This window comes from Hylobates moloch, unplaced genomic scaffold (genome assembly GCF_009828535.3).
Source record: "Hylobates moloch isolate HMO894 unplaced genomic scaffold, HMol_V3 SCAFFOLD_15, whole genome shotgun sequence".
NCBI lineage: Eukaryota > Metazoa > Chordata > Mammalia > Primates > Hylobatidae > Hylobates > Hylobates moloch.
In genome coordinates this window covers 85,396,865-85,411,465 of record NW_026652290.1, presented here as the reverse complement: position 1 = coordinate 85,411,465, position 14,601 = coordinate 85,396,865, and the positions used below count along the sequence as shown (strand labels likewise).

The 14,601-nt window shown below is 37.8% G+C and overlaps 1 protein-coding gene across 6 annotated transcripts in view; it reads left to right on the top strand.

Moving 5' to 3' along the window:
- Positions 1-14,601, top strand: part of TMEM178A (transmembrane protein 178A) — a 73,610-nt gene that overhangs the window by 47,874 nt on the left and 11,135 nt on the right. For 4 of the 6 annotated variants that reach the window (XM_032177930.2, XM_032177931.2, XM_032177929.2 and 1 more), the window contains exon 2: positions 11,837-11,950. In XM_032177930.2, the coding sequence (XP_032033821.1) occupies positions 11,837-11,950 (114 nt within the window). Of the gene's footprint in view, positions 1-5,682; positions 5,771-10,251; positions 10,268-11,836; positions 11,951-14,601 lie in introns of those variants that run through there. The other 2 variants (XM_032177932.2, XM_058428718.1) reach the window with 2 other exon arrangements.

The window sequence follows — 14,601 nt, the reverse complement described above, 5'->3', positions numbered from 1 at the left end:
AGAACATGAACTCATCATTTTTTATGGCTGCATAGTATTCCATGGTGTATATGTGCCACATTTTCTTAATCCAGTCTATCATTGTTGGACATTTGGGTTAGTTTGAAGTCTTTGCTATTGTGAGTAGTGCCGCAATAAACATACGTGTGCATGTGTCTTTGTAGCAGCATGATTTATATTCCTTTGGGTATATACCCAGTAATGGGATGGCTGGGTCAAATGGTATTTCTAGTTCTAGATCCTTGAGGAATTGCCACACTGTCTTCCACAATGGTTGAACTAGTTTACAGTCCCACTAACAGTGTAAAAGTGTTCCTATTTCTCCACATCCTCTCCAGCACCTGTTGTTTCCTGACTTTTTAATGATGGCCATTCTAACTGGTGTGAGATGATATCTCATTGTGGTTTTGATTTGCATTTCTCTGATGGCCAGTGATGATGAGCAGTTTTTCATGTGTCTGTTGGCTGCATAAATGTCTTCTTTTGAGAAGTGTCTGTTCATATCCTTTGCCCACTTTTTGATGGGGTTGTTTTTTTCTTGTAAATTTGTTTGAGTTCTTTGTAGATTCTGGATATTAGCCCTTTGTCAGATGAGTAGATTGCAAAAATTTTCTCCCATTCCGTAGGTTGCCTATTCACTCTGATGGTATTTTCTTTTGCTGTGCAGAAGCTCTTTAGTTTAATTAGATCCTATTTGTCAATTTTGGCTTTTGTTGCCATTGCTTTTGGTGTTTTAGACATGAAGTCCTTGCCCATGCCTATGTCCTGAATGGTATTGCCTAGGTTTTCTTCTAGGGTTTTTATGGTTTTAGGTCTAACATTTAAGTCTTTAATCCATGTTGAATTAATTTTTGTATAAGGTGTAAGGAAGGGATCCAGTTTCAGCTTTCTACATATGGCTAGCCAGTTTTCCCAGCACCATTTGTTAAATAGGGAATCCTTTCCCCATTTCTTGTTTTTGTCAGGTTTGTCAAAGATCAGATGGTTGTAAATGTGTGGTAGTATTTCTGAGGGCTCTGTTCTGTTCCATTAGACCCATGTACTTTTAAGACAACTTTTGTGTTCTGACTATATTGATGTTTCTGAGGTATGTTTTGACTAGAGCAAAAGTAACCAGTAGTGACTGTTAGCCTGTTTGTGTAACATGGGGTCCCATGTGGAAAGGAAAATCTCACAGTGTGTTCCACATGAGCCTCCACTGAATTGATGGCTGTATTCAGTTTCATATGAGACAATGACTCCGGGAACAAGGTACTGGATGGGTGTCAGGTCTTGCCTGTGTCTGCCTTCTCTCTAATGGCATAATCAGGTCCCTTTTCTGTGAGTTGGAGAGAAAAGAAATAGTGTCTCTACATTGTGGTTCTCTTGTCTCCTGCTAGAGAGGGAAGAAAAAGGAAAGGAGAAGAGGAGAGCAGGGAGGGATTATCCTCTGTAAGCCACATAAAATTATATCTTCTCTTTAGTCTTGAGTCGTAAATACTGTACCTGCCACAACAGATAAGTCACCAGCTGTATGCCAAGATGGTTCTGAGAAGCTGAGAATCTCTGGTTTTAAATTTTAAAATACTATGTTACTTTTTATTATAGATACAATATAATAACTACATTAAAGGAGATTTAAAAATTAATTCAGCAAGCCAGTGGTCAGCCTAACCCAATGACAGACTCCACTGTTGCACAAGATCATGCCTTTTTGAACACTATTATTTCTGGCTTACTCCTCAGTCACCTTTTTTTTTTTTTTAACTTCTGTGATGATGTTTACTATCTCTGAAATGGGTTGAATCTGTCTGACTTGTCATTGAACTCTCCCTCTTTGGCCCCTAGAGATCATGTGTTTGCAGTTCAAGGAATTCACCTGAGTCTTGCCTTTAAGTCTTGCCTGGATTTGTTCAGATAAAAAAAGTAGCAATAGTAATAATAATAATAATAATAATAATAATAATAATTAAAGCTAACACTAATAATTTATTATTTCATTTAATCCTCCTTTGAGATGGTGAACTGTCATTGTCTATGTATTGGTGCTCAGAGAGGTTAAACAACTTGCCAAGGGCTCACAGATAGTGAATAGTGAAGCCAAAATGCAAATCCAACCTGTCTTGCTCCAGAGAGAATATAGAGTGAACACAGATAAAATTTCTTAGTTACCAAGAAGTTGAGTCTCTATTAATAATAAGAAACAATTATGGCAGAACCAGATATAGTATGTGGTAGACAGAGGATCTAAACAAAGAATAACCTCACACCTTTCAGGCCCTTTCTATATCAAACATTCTTGCTCCCAGTTGCTTTTACTTTGGTTGGAGTCTTACTCATTTTCATCTAGTAACCTCCCCTCTCCAGGATGGAAGCCAAATGAGACTACTGGGCATTTGAAATGATGCTTGTCTGAAAAGAGATGTGCTATAAGTAGAAAATACCAGATTTAGATTTTGAAGACTTAGTATGAAAAAAGTATATAAAATATCTCATTAGCAACTTTCAAAGTATTGATTGCATGTTAAACTTAAAAATATTAAAATTAATCTCACCTATTTTTTAATATGACCATTAGAACATTTAAAATTCTTACAACTTGCATTATATTTCTACTGGACAGAGCTGCTTAGATTTACTAATTAGTATCTTTCTCCTTTCAGTTCTGTAGACTTGATGAAAGGTTTGTCCTCAAGAGCTTTGCCTTTGGGACTGGTTTAGCCATTTGAGGCTCTAAAAGTCAGCGTCAAGCCCCTAAACTGACTGTATTTAGTTTATTTATTTTAACAAGTTTAACTGTTTATACCCAATACAGGAGGTGATAAGGAAAGCATTTTCGTCTGTCTGCTTTAGCCCCTGCTTTGCTCTGAAATTAAATCCCTGACCAGAACATGGCTGCTACCCTGTCCTGTGACCGCATGATTGATTTTTCTTTTCAAACTGAGACGTGTGCTGGGGAAATAATTCTTTATTTTTCTGCTCAAGGGCCAGCTGAAGAATTCCAAGTTGTCTTTGAAATGTTTAGGAAATGGTGTAGCCTGTTGTTAACTCTTTCTGCTAGAGAACCTTAAGTATTAGTTGTACTGCTATTGTCATCAACTGTTTCAGACATATCTCTTAAATGTTGTATATCCTGAAAAAAGTCACAGCCTCCCTGCTTAAGGAACTTGGGACATTAATGAAGAGGCAGACTTTCTGATCTATTAGGCAGTGACAAAGACCAGTAATCAAGAGTGAGATGGTGAGGCCCAGTCTCTAACTCCAACATAGAGCCAGCAAAGAGAGTGAGCTATGTGGTCTTCAGCGTTTGGGGTAGGCTTTTCGAAGGCAGTGAGCCTGGAGGGATTAGTAGTTTTTGGACTGTTCTAAAGTTAGTGATGTCGGCTAGGATGGTCACAGAGATGGGCATGATGTTGCCAGGGGACAATTTGGGGAGGGAGGGAAGTAGCCCCTGGGAACCAGTCACAGGTAAGTGTAAGTGAAGTTGGAGGTAGGGATAGATGATAGGGGTCTAGAGTCTGAATTTGATTCAGGGGGAGCCCAATTGTATGTTCCTGGACATAGCCAGTCAATGAAAACCCCAGTCTTATGTTCTGAGGGACCGCGTGTGATTTTCACATCTTCTGTTTGTCAGTGTGGAAGTTGACACAATGGCAAAGCATTAAAACATTTAAATAAACAATTATGTAGTACTTATATGTGTCAGATACTTTATTTTTAAATAAGTACATAATTTAAAAACAAATACATAATTATATCATAGCAAGTGAAACTGTTCCTCGCTTATAGTAATCAATTTAAAGCCACATATTAAGTTAATGATACTGTAAAAGGCAGGTAGATGTAACAAAAATCTTAAAGGTTTTCATATTGCATTTTACTGATGGGCAACTGAGACTCCAGAGGCCTCAAAACTTCACACAGCAGATTTATCTAGCAGTGGCATGCAGGGTAGGTTGAGGGTTGAGCAAGGAGGTCAGTTAGCAAATTCTTCAGGAGTGAGGTGATGGGAGTCTTGTTCTGCAGTGGCGAGAATGGAGAGGAAACGTGAGAGCTGTTGGTTGGGACATTGTTCAGGCAGCTGTTGACATGTGTCTGTTTATTTCTCTGTACACTTGGGTTAATCTGTGATGATCATTTAAGGTGCAGACTCCTGGTGTGTTGCAGTGGTTCTGTATGGCGAATTGGGCGGGTGCCAAGAGGGAATTCATAATCCAACGCTGACATTATGGAGTGCTTACAGTGGGCCACACATCCTATGCTAAGTCCTGAATTACCTCTTTCATTCCTCACCATAACTCAGTGAGGTATCTGCCATTATTCCCCCTCTTTTACAGACGAGGGAGCCAAGGCTCAGAGAGCTTCAGTAATTTGCCACAAGTTACACAACTAGGATTCAAACCCAAGTCTGTCTGACTGCAAGGTCTTTAACCACCATGTATACTGCCCGCCTCATTATTGATTGATAGTAATGACTGTTCATAGCATCTTTCTCATGTGTCTCCCTCATTTAACCTTGAGTAGGGGTTTCTATGACTTAGCTTGGAACTCAGTATTGGAAACAACAGAAATTCACCAGGCAAAAGCTCCATTTCTAACCCCCTGTGCAACATACTTAGGTATCTTATTCTATGGTCTATATCATCATTAAAGTGGCTCTACTTGGCTCTTTAAGAAGCTAATTAATCACTAAATATAAACCACAACTTGTTCTTTTCAATCCTCTGCATGTTTCTTCCCCCCATTGTGTGATGCCATCTGGTGCTATGAGCTCATGCTTTTTGTGTTCCTTTTCAGAGAGCCAGATTCATTGCTCTCTAAACCCAGAAAGCCAGTTAATTTCAAAGTTTGCATATATGACTTTGAGAAAATTGGAATCTAATGCCTCCTTGTGGATTTTAACAGTATAAATTATTCTTTAACATAACACTGCATGGAATTTCTGTCTTTACCACCATCTATGTGTATATAGATATGCTTGTCTTTTTATCAAAAAGACTTAATTTGTCTTTGGTTGCTTGATTTGTTCTGTCAAGCAACTACAGGTCTTTTCCTGTAAGATTTTTGTGGTTTCATTTTGTCAACTTAATGTGTGTGCTGTAGGGAGCCAAATCTTAATAATATTGCTTTCCTCTTCAAATCTATCTGACTTTCTGCTATGACAGTGGAACACAACAAGGACATAAAACAGCTAATGGCAGGTCTCTGACACTGCTGCTGAGCTGTCTTTCATTCCCACTTTCTCTTCTAATTCTGCCTGAAGTCTCTAATCATCTTCCAAGGGAGTGGAACACCTGGACCATAGAACATTTTCTTGCAAACTCAGCTGTGGAGCTCTGGGCTCACTACCAGACCCCCACTCTTTGGAGTCCTTGAGTAGTGCTTGTTACTGTCAGCCCAGACCTCATCATTTTCCCTACCCTCTTTCTCTTCTCATTTCAGAATTCTTGGCACTTTAAATTTAGCCTGAGAGCCCCATGGAGAAGGAAAGGCGATTTGGTGATGTGTGCACTACTTACCTCATTCCTGGCACATGCAGAGGAAGCAGGAGAACCCTGGGCCAGCTGCCACCTCCTTCCTGTTACTCTTCTTGCCCACTGGGATCCTGCCCATTACAAGCAAGGAACAGAGGAGGAGATGGGTCTTGAGTATATTTGCGGTGATTTAAAAGGGACCACACATTTCCCTAGCACAGAAGCTGTTCTAAGGCCAGCTCTTGTGAGTCCGAGAAAATAGTTTCTCCCCACTTCACACCCTGTCTCCAGTATTAAGCAGCTTCTGTGAGATGCAGGTAGGATGAAGCCACTGAGTCAGCCATGTAGCCAATCTAATCTCCTTCAGTTAAGAATCAGCTTTGTTTCCAAAAGAGCATATGTTGGTTCTAAATTGGAAAGATTGTTTTTTATTTCAAATTGACAGTACATGTAGTAACTCTAGCTTAACTATCCACAAAATTAACATGCATGTCTAGAAAACTAAGGACTGCTAACTTTTCTGAGTAATAGTGTTTAATACATAAAGTTTGGGTAACAGCATTTATGTTAAAGCTTGGTTACAACCGAGTAATAGCCTCAGGCTAGTTACTTAACTCTCTGAGCTTCATATGTGTTACTCATTTAGTGTAGTTAATAATGCCTTTATATTTAGCTCACAGGGTTGTTGATGAGTAGCAAATGGATTTTGTCAAATACTTTTTCTGCATCTTTGAGATGATCAGGTGGTTTCTGACCTTTATTCTGTTGGTGTGGTATATTGTATTAATTGATTTTAATATAGTGAAACAATCTTGCATTCCTGAGATAAATCTCACTGGGTCATGATGTACAACTCTTTTCAAATGTTGCTGAATTCAGTTTGCTAATATTTTGCTGGGGAATTTTGCATATCTATTCATAAGGAATAGTATGTAATTTCCTTTTCTTGTGGTGTCTTTGGTTTTTCATATCAGGGTAATAATGGCCTCATAGAAAGAAGTAGGAAGGTTCCTTCATTTTCTATTTTTTTTTGGTTTTGTTTTGAAGAGTCTATGAAGGTTTGTTAATTCTTCCTTAAACATTTGGTTAAATTTACCAGTGAAGCCATCTGGTCATGGACTTTTCTTTGTGGCAAGTTTTTACTAAGTTAATTACTAAGTCAGTTTCTTTACTTGTTATAGATGTGTTCAGATTTTGCATTTTTTCTTGAGTCAGTCTTAGAGTTTTATATTTCTAGGTATATGCCATTTTATGTGTTTTATCTAATTTGTTGGCACATAATTTTTCACTGTGTTCTTGTAAGCTTCTCTATATTTTTCTAAGATTGTTAGTAATAGCCTCTGTTTCATTCCTGATTTTTTTTTTTTTTTTGAGACAAAATCTTGCTGCCTTGCCCATGCTGGAGTGCAGTGGCACCATCTTGGCTCACTGCAACCTCCGCGTCCCAGGTTCCAACAATCTTTGTGCCTCAGCCTCCTGAGTAGCTGGGATTACAGACATGTGCCACCGTGTCTGGCTAATTTTTTGTACTTTCAGTAGAGACAGGGTTTTCCTCTGTTGGCCAGGGTCGTCTTGAACTCCTGGCCTCAAGTGATCCATCTGCTTTAGCCTCCCAAAGTGCTGGGATTATAGGCATAACCAAATTTTGGTTTTGTTTACTTTCTCAATTTTTAATTCTTTATTTTATGTATTTCTACCCTGGTTTTGTAATCTCTTTCCTTAGTGTGTTCTTCTTTTTCTAGTTTTTTAGGGTAGAGAGTTAGGATACTGGTTTGAGATCTTTTTGGTTTTGTTTTTGTTTTGAGACAGTGTCTCACTCTTGTCACCCAGGCTGGAGTGCAGTGGTGCAATCTCAGCTCACTGCAACCTACATCTCCTGGACTTAAGCAATCATCCCACCTAGGACTACAGGTGTGTGCCATCATGCCTGGCTAATTGTGTTTATTTTTTGTAGAGATAGGGTCTCACTATGTTGCCCAGGCTGGTCCTCAACTCCTGGGTTCAAGTGACCCTCCCACCTCAGCTTCTCAATGGTTGGGATTACAGGCATGAGCTACTGTGCCAGGCGAGATCTTTTTTTAATGTAGGCATTTACAGCTATAAATTTCCCTCAAAATTATTGCTTTAGCTGCATCACATAAATTTTGGTATGTTGTAATTTTGTTTTTATTAATTTCAAAATGTTTTCTAATTTACTCTAGTGATTTCTTCTTTGCCTTATTGGTTATTTAGGAGTGTATTACTTAATTTCCACAAATTTGTGAATTTCCAAAATTTTATTTTATAATTTATTTCTAATTTCATTGCATTGTGGTGAGAGAACTTACTTTGTATGACTTTAATGTTTTTAAATTTATTGAGATTTATTTTATTGCTTACATGTGGTCTAGAGAATATTCTATATGCACTTGAGAAGGATGTGTATTTTGCTGTTGTTGGATGGAGTGTTCATAGATGTCTCTTGTATCTTGTTGGTTTATAACGTTGTTCAAGTCTTCTGTTTTTTTGTTGATCTTCTGCCTAGTTGTTTTACTATCATTGATCTTCTGCCTAGTTGTTTTACTATTATTGAAAGAGAAGTATTGATGTCTCCAACTATTATTGTTGAATTGTCTCTTTCTCCCTTCAGTTCTGTCAGTTTTTGGTATTGCATGTATTTTGGGGCTCTGTTGGTCAGTATATGTTTATGACTGCTATATCTTCTTGATGGATAGACCCATTTATCATTATAAAATATCTTTTTTTCTCTCTAGTAACAATTTTTGTCTTAAATTCTGTTTTGTCTGATATTAGTATAGCCATTTAATCTTTCAGTTACGGTTTTCGTGGTATATCTTTTTCCGTCCTTTAAAATTTCAACCTATTTGTGTCTTTGAATTTAAACTGTGTCTCTTGTAGACATCATGTAGTTGGATTATGTTGTTTTATCTACAGTGCCAATCTCTGTCTTTTTATTGGAGTACATATTTATATTTAATATAATTTTTGGTAAGGTAGGATTTATAGATGCCATTTTTCTATTTGTTTTCTATACGCCATATGCATTTTTGTTCCTCTGTTTCTTCATTAATGTTTTCTTTTGTGTTAAATACATATTTTCTAATATGGCTTTTTAATTCTTTTTTGTTGTTATTGTTTCATTTACTACATATTTTTTTTTTGTTATTTTCTTAGTGGTTGCCCTGTGGATTACAAGTAACATCTTAACAATCTAGCTTGGATTCATACCAATTGAATTCAATAGTATATAAAAACTTTGCTTCTATATTGTTTCATCCCCACTCTCCTCCTCTGTACTATTATTATCATACAAATTACATGTTTATATACTGTATGCTGATCAACAGAGATTTATAATTGTTGCTTTATGTCTTTTAAATCGGATAGGAGAAAAAAAGAGTTGCAAACAAAAATACATTTATACTGTCTTTTACGGTGACCTATGTTGTAACCTTTACATGTGCTCTTTATTTTTTAAATATGGGTTCAGTTATTATCCTTCATTTCACCCTGAAGGACTCCCTTTAGTATTTATTTTTAGGCCAGGTCTGCTAGTGATAGATTCTCTCAGTTTTTGTTTAGCTGGGAATATTTTATTTTTTTTCTTCATTTCTGAAGGATAACTTTGATGCATATAGGATTCTTGGTTGACAGTCTTCTTATTTCTGTGTTTTGAATATGTCATCCTATTCCCTTCTGGCCTCCATGATTTCTGATGAGAAATCAGCTGGTAATCTTTCAAAGATTTTTTTTTTGTGTACATGATAATTTGCTTTTTTGTTGCTGCTTTCAGGATTCTCTGTCTTTGGCTTTCAATGGTTTGATTATGATATATCTGGGTGTGGGTCTCTGAGTTTATCTTATTTGTAGTTCCTTGAACTTCTTAGAAATGCAGGTTCATATTTTTAATCAAATTTGGGAAGTTTTGGCAGTTACTTTTTCACATATTCTTTTTTGATCCTCCTTCTCTCCTCCTTTCTGCAGCTTTCATTATGCTTGTGATGGTGCCTCACAGGTCTCTGAGGCCCTGACCATTTTTTAAATCATCCTTTTTTCTTTATTTTTCTCATATTGGATAATTTCAATGGACCTATCTTCAAGTTTGCTGCTTTTTTCTACCTCCTCAAAACTTCTTTTAAGCCTCTTTGGTGCATTTTTCTTTTCAGTTATTATACTTTTCAACTCCAGAATTTCTATCTTTTTCTTTTCAAGAATATTTCTGTCATGTTACTAATTTTCTCTATTTAGTGAAAGTATCACTCTCATCCTTTCCTTTAGTTATTTGGATAGGTTTTCTTTACTTCTTTGAACATATTTAAAATAGCTGATTTAAAATCTTTATAAGGTAAGTCCAATATTTGGGATCCCTCAGTGACAGCTTCTATTGACTACTTTTTATTTCTTGTTCTTTGAATGTCTTGTACTTTTTTTTTTGAAAACTGGGCATTTGAAATAACATACTATGGCAGCTTGAAATTAGATTCTTGTCCCTCTCTAGGGTTGATTATTGTTTTTATTGTTGTTGCTGTTGTTCCTTTAGTGGCTTTCCTGAATGAATTCTATGAAGTCTGTATTCTTTGTCATAGGAGGCCCCTTAAGTCTCTGCTTGATTAGCTTAGTGGTAAACTAATTATTGTACAGAAATGTTCTTAGCCTGCTAAAACCAATAAACCTTCCAGTCTTTGCCAGTGGGGTTTGTTGTGTGCATGTTGGGTATGCCTTCAACTCTGCCGTAGCTTTCACTTCCTGCTTACAGAGCCTCAAGGTCAGTCTGATGAGTACCAAATGGAATGATAGTTTTGAAGAATACAAATGTAAGCTACTACTACATTTGTGGTCCTTTATCTGTCATTGTTCTCATACTATATTGTTTTCCCTTTGGAAGCACAGGCATTTCCTGACTTATAAACAGCTAACTTATATGTAAACAGCTACCTTTAATGCCTTAGACTTCACAACCACTGCCATGGGGCTCCTGTTGAAAAAACAAATTAAAAAAAAAAAGAACTTTCAATTTTGAGAAAATGTGTGGTTTCATAAAAAAAATTTTAAAAAAAAAGCTTCCAAAAATCAGAGGTAGTTTGGGTAGTTTTTCTCAAATGGAGACTCAAAGACTACCTGCATCAGAATTACTTGGGATGCTTGTTAAAATTCAGCTTCCTGGCTCCATCTCAAAACTTTTGATTCAGTATATCTGGGGTAGAGTTCAGGAGTTTACATTTTTAACAAGCCACCTAGGTGATTCTGATGTGCACTAATATCTGAGAAACTCCTAGGGAAGATGATCCTGTAGGTACATTCACAGGAGGTACTGGGGCTGGTGATGCAAATTGTGCTCAAATATTAATCTCTTCCCTTCACTGTATAATCTTTTTAAAATTTCACTTTTATACGCACTTACATTCCACCAATTAGAGCTTTATTTGCATCTATGAAGATTTTTTTAAACAGCTGGCAGTGTTAAAGCACTAACATTCGCTCATGCCTTTAAAAAAATTAGTTTAATCAGATTGCATTTATCCAAACAACTGGCCAAGATTATTTAAAATGAGAGAAGAACATTTTATAAGTTTTTTTAAATTTTAAGACAGAGTAGATAGTTTTCATGAAATTCAGAAGCCTTTAGGAGAAGAGAATAATGTTAATTTATGCAGTAAAACATGGGTGTGTGAGGTTGGTGTGAGGAGGTAGAGAGTGTACTAGATGAATCAATGTGTACCCCTGCCCATATCAAAATATTGTGCCTAGGGCTGGCCATACAACCAGATAGGGGAGGAAAATTATTTTCTTTCTTGTTCCTACTTTTAATATTACCTTTTTTCTCGAGATCTAGAATTCAGGTCAGTATAATTGTATTAAGGAATGATATAAGCTGCAGTAGAGTTAAATAGGTTTTCGAGGGTTGTCTGGCAATATAATCACCACCTAAACCATGTGGAAGGTTATCTTTATGGAAAAATGTCTTCTGGTTTCCAAATAACACACTTCCTAATGAACTTCATGAGGCTACCCTTGAGAGTTTGAGACTGGATCAGATTCAGATGTGTGATTTATCTGTGCTAATTTAAAATTCTAAGCTGATTTTCCCAACCATCTGTGTACTTTTAGGCCATTTCTCCTTGAGGAGTTTTGTGTTTAAGTAAAACAAACTCCGTATGGGAAAACAATTAGGGGAGTATAGATCCTTATACAATTTAATACATTAAAAAATGAAACCTGATTTTAAACATTATTTCATGTTTTAGGTTTTTGTTGTTCTGAATCAAGAGATTCTTATCCCATCTCCCATTCAACCCAGGTTAGGTTACAGTATTCTGCCTCAGGTCTCAGAATTCTGTTACAAATAAGCAGACTAGTAAATCGCGTTTCTTATTTCCTTCAAGGTATTGCACAGCGATGCACGGCCATCAAGTACCACTTTTCTCAGCCCATCCGCTTACGAAACATTCCTTTTAATTTAACCAAGACCATACAGCAAGATGAGTGGCACCTGCTTCGTAAGTATTTCCAGGACAGGTTCAGAGAGGAAATGGTGTCTTTCTGAACAAAATTCCCACCACCCCTCTCACATCTGGACAGAAGGATGTTGTTCTTATCCTGTGTGAGCCTCTGGGCCCAATCAGATGTGGTCAGAGACTCAGAGGATCATTTCCTTATGCTGTGGACACAGTTTGCTTAAAAATAAAATGTGTGGAAACCTGGTATGAGGTCTTGTGAGATAGCCTGCCCTGGTGGCATCTGTACACAGCTGCCTACTGAATCTTTTGTTTGCCGAGTTGTTGGGTGTAAGGACCTGCTGTACCCCTTGTCTTGTAAACCAAGGAGATTATACCTTCGGGGCTCTTATTTTTGTTTTGTATATACAGTATTTATTTTAGCTACTGTGTTCATCTCCGACCTTTGTATTTCTGCTAAAATACCTTTATGAGTGTATGTCATAATTTTCTCAGAGGGTGTCTACATCTCAATGAAAGGAACTGTTCTTTTTCACTGTCAGGAAAATGTGAAACTCTAGAAAGGATCATGCAGTGTGAAACTAAAGAGGGCTGATATCTACCTAAAAACTGTTGATTTAAGCTGCCTGATGATAGATAGCTCCCCAAAACAAAAAAACTAGTGAATTTTTTTGGTCTTTGCCCCCATCAGAGGTTGACATTGTCATTATCCAATGAAATAAGGAACAAGGACTTCAGGATCTTGTTTGGTGGCCAAAGCCACTGTAGAAACCTAATCAGAGTCTCTCATTCTGTAAGTAAATCTCTCTGTGGATTAAAAGGCTCTGTTCTGAATCTCAAACACATAAATGGAAGCTCTTATGATATTGCCAGAGCAGTGGTCTAATATTATACATATTATGACAGGCAACTTTAAGACTTAATCATCCTTCCAGAGAGCTATGTAGTTACTGGCTCAGGTCAGGGAAGAAAAGATCATCATAGGAGCCTGAAAAAGAACCTTAGCTCTTTAATAATTTGTACCCTGTGATTGCCCAGCAAGGCAATATTTGAAGATTCTTCTTTTAATCCTTTTTGGAGTTCTCATGGAAAGATGCTTTTAGAAGTCTCATGCATGTCTATTTCTAAGAAAGTCACACTTGGTGATCTGTAGTACATTTACTGTATAAGCTTAACATGACTGGTACTAATGCAAATCCCATGTGGATTATATCTGAACCTTGTGCCTTTTCAGAGTCACAGAAAGTAGACTATCACTCAAACCACAGGAAATTTGGGAGGCTGTAAGATAATAGTGACTGAACCATTACTACATTTCCCCTGCTCAGATGTGGATGTCTCAAAAACTACTTATATCCTTAACATTAAACTCAGCATCTTTAAATTATCACTGCCCCGGCCCCTTGTTTATTGGTGTCCACATTTCTTCTTCTAGGCAGAAATACTCTCTTTTAATTTGGATGCTCTGAGCTGGAAATGAGAAATCCCCCTTTAAAAAAGGGATGGTCTCTCTGTGGCTAAGATGCTAAGAGCAAGACTGGAAGCTACTGTAATCCATCCTCCATGAAGCCACCCCTAAGATGCCCAGGAGCCACACAAACACACAATAAAGTGATGGCTGCATGGGCACTTTCAGTTTAGCAGAGAAGCCCACACTTCAAACAGTGTGATGTGCACCTTGTCTTGGCCCCAGGTGTACGCAATGATCCGCGTGCATTTGCCCAGACCTGTTACCTGGCCTTGGGGGCTGCAGATGTATGCTTGGGATGTGTTGTTTTAAGAAGGATGATTGAAATTTAGCTAACAATTTTTAAAGTTAGCTTTGTTAAAAAAAAATCCTTTGAGATGGAGCTGCAAGGTAAGTAAAAAAGATTCAAAATTTTTTTTTTTTTTTTGGAGACGGAGTCTCGCTCTGTCACCCAGGCTGGAGTGCAGTGGTGCGATCTCGGCTCACTGCCAGTTCCGCCTCCGGGGTTCACGCCATTCTTCTGCCTCAGCCTCTCCAGTAGCTGGGACTACAGGTGCCCACCACCATGCCCGGCTAATTTTTTGTATTTTTTTTAGTAGAGACGGGGTTTCACCATGGTCTCGATCTCCTGACCTCGTGATCTGCCCGCCTCGGCCTCCCAAGGTTCTGGGATTACAAGCGTGAGCCACCGTGCCCGGCCTCAAAAGTATTTTTAAAAAAAGAAAGAAGAAAATAGAAAAAGTAAAATAGCTGGAAGGTAGGCAAGGTGAGTGCTGGTTTAGCAGTTGGAGGCAACGTGTGTCCAGGTACATGTAGTCAGCCTACCTCTTGGTTTTGCCAGGGAGGTGGGGAAAAAGCTGGATTTCTGGCTCAGTGATCACAGTTGTGTTTTTGCAATAGACCAAACTTGACAGTTGGGCCACTGTATAGTGGAGACTCATCCTATTGGACTAGTACTTCCTACACCTGGGTAAATGGATGCCCAGGTTTTGGGATCTATGCTTTAGGGGAGAAGGCATTTCTGAGCAGATGTTTCAGAGGAAAGGGTGTTTATGAGCACATGTATCCTGTGTGCACTTCACACCACTGTTCCAGTCACCGCAATTGCCTTCACTTTCTCAAATAGTTTTTGAAAATAGGCAGGAGTAGATGTAAATGAAAAAGTAAATAATTGGCATCTGTGGTGATCAGATAAAACTCTATTTCACAATAGCTTTTCTAGGCT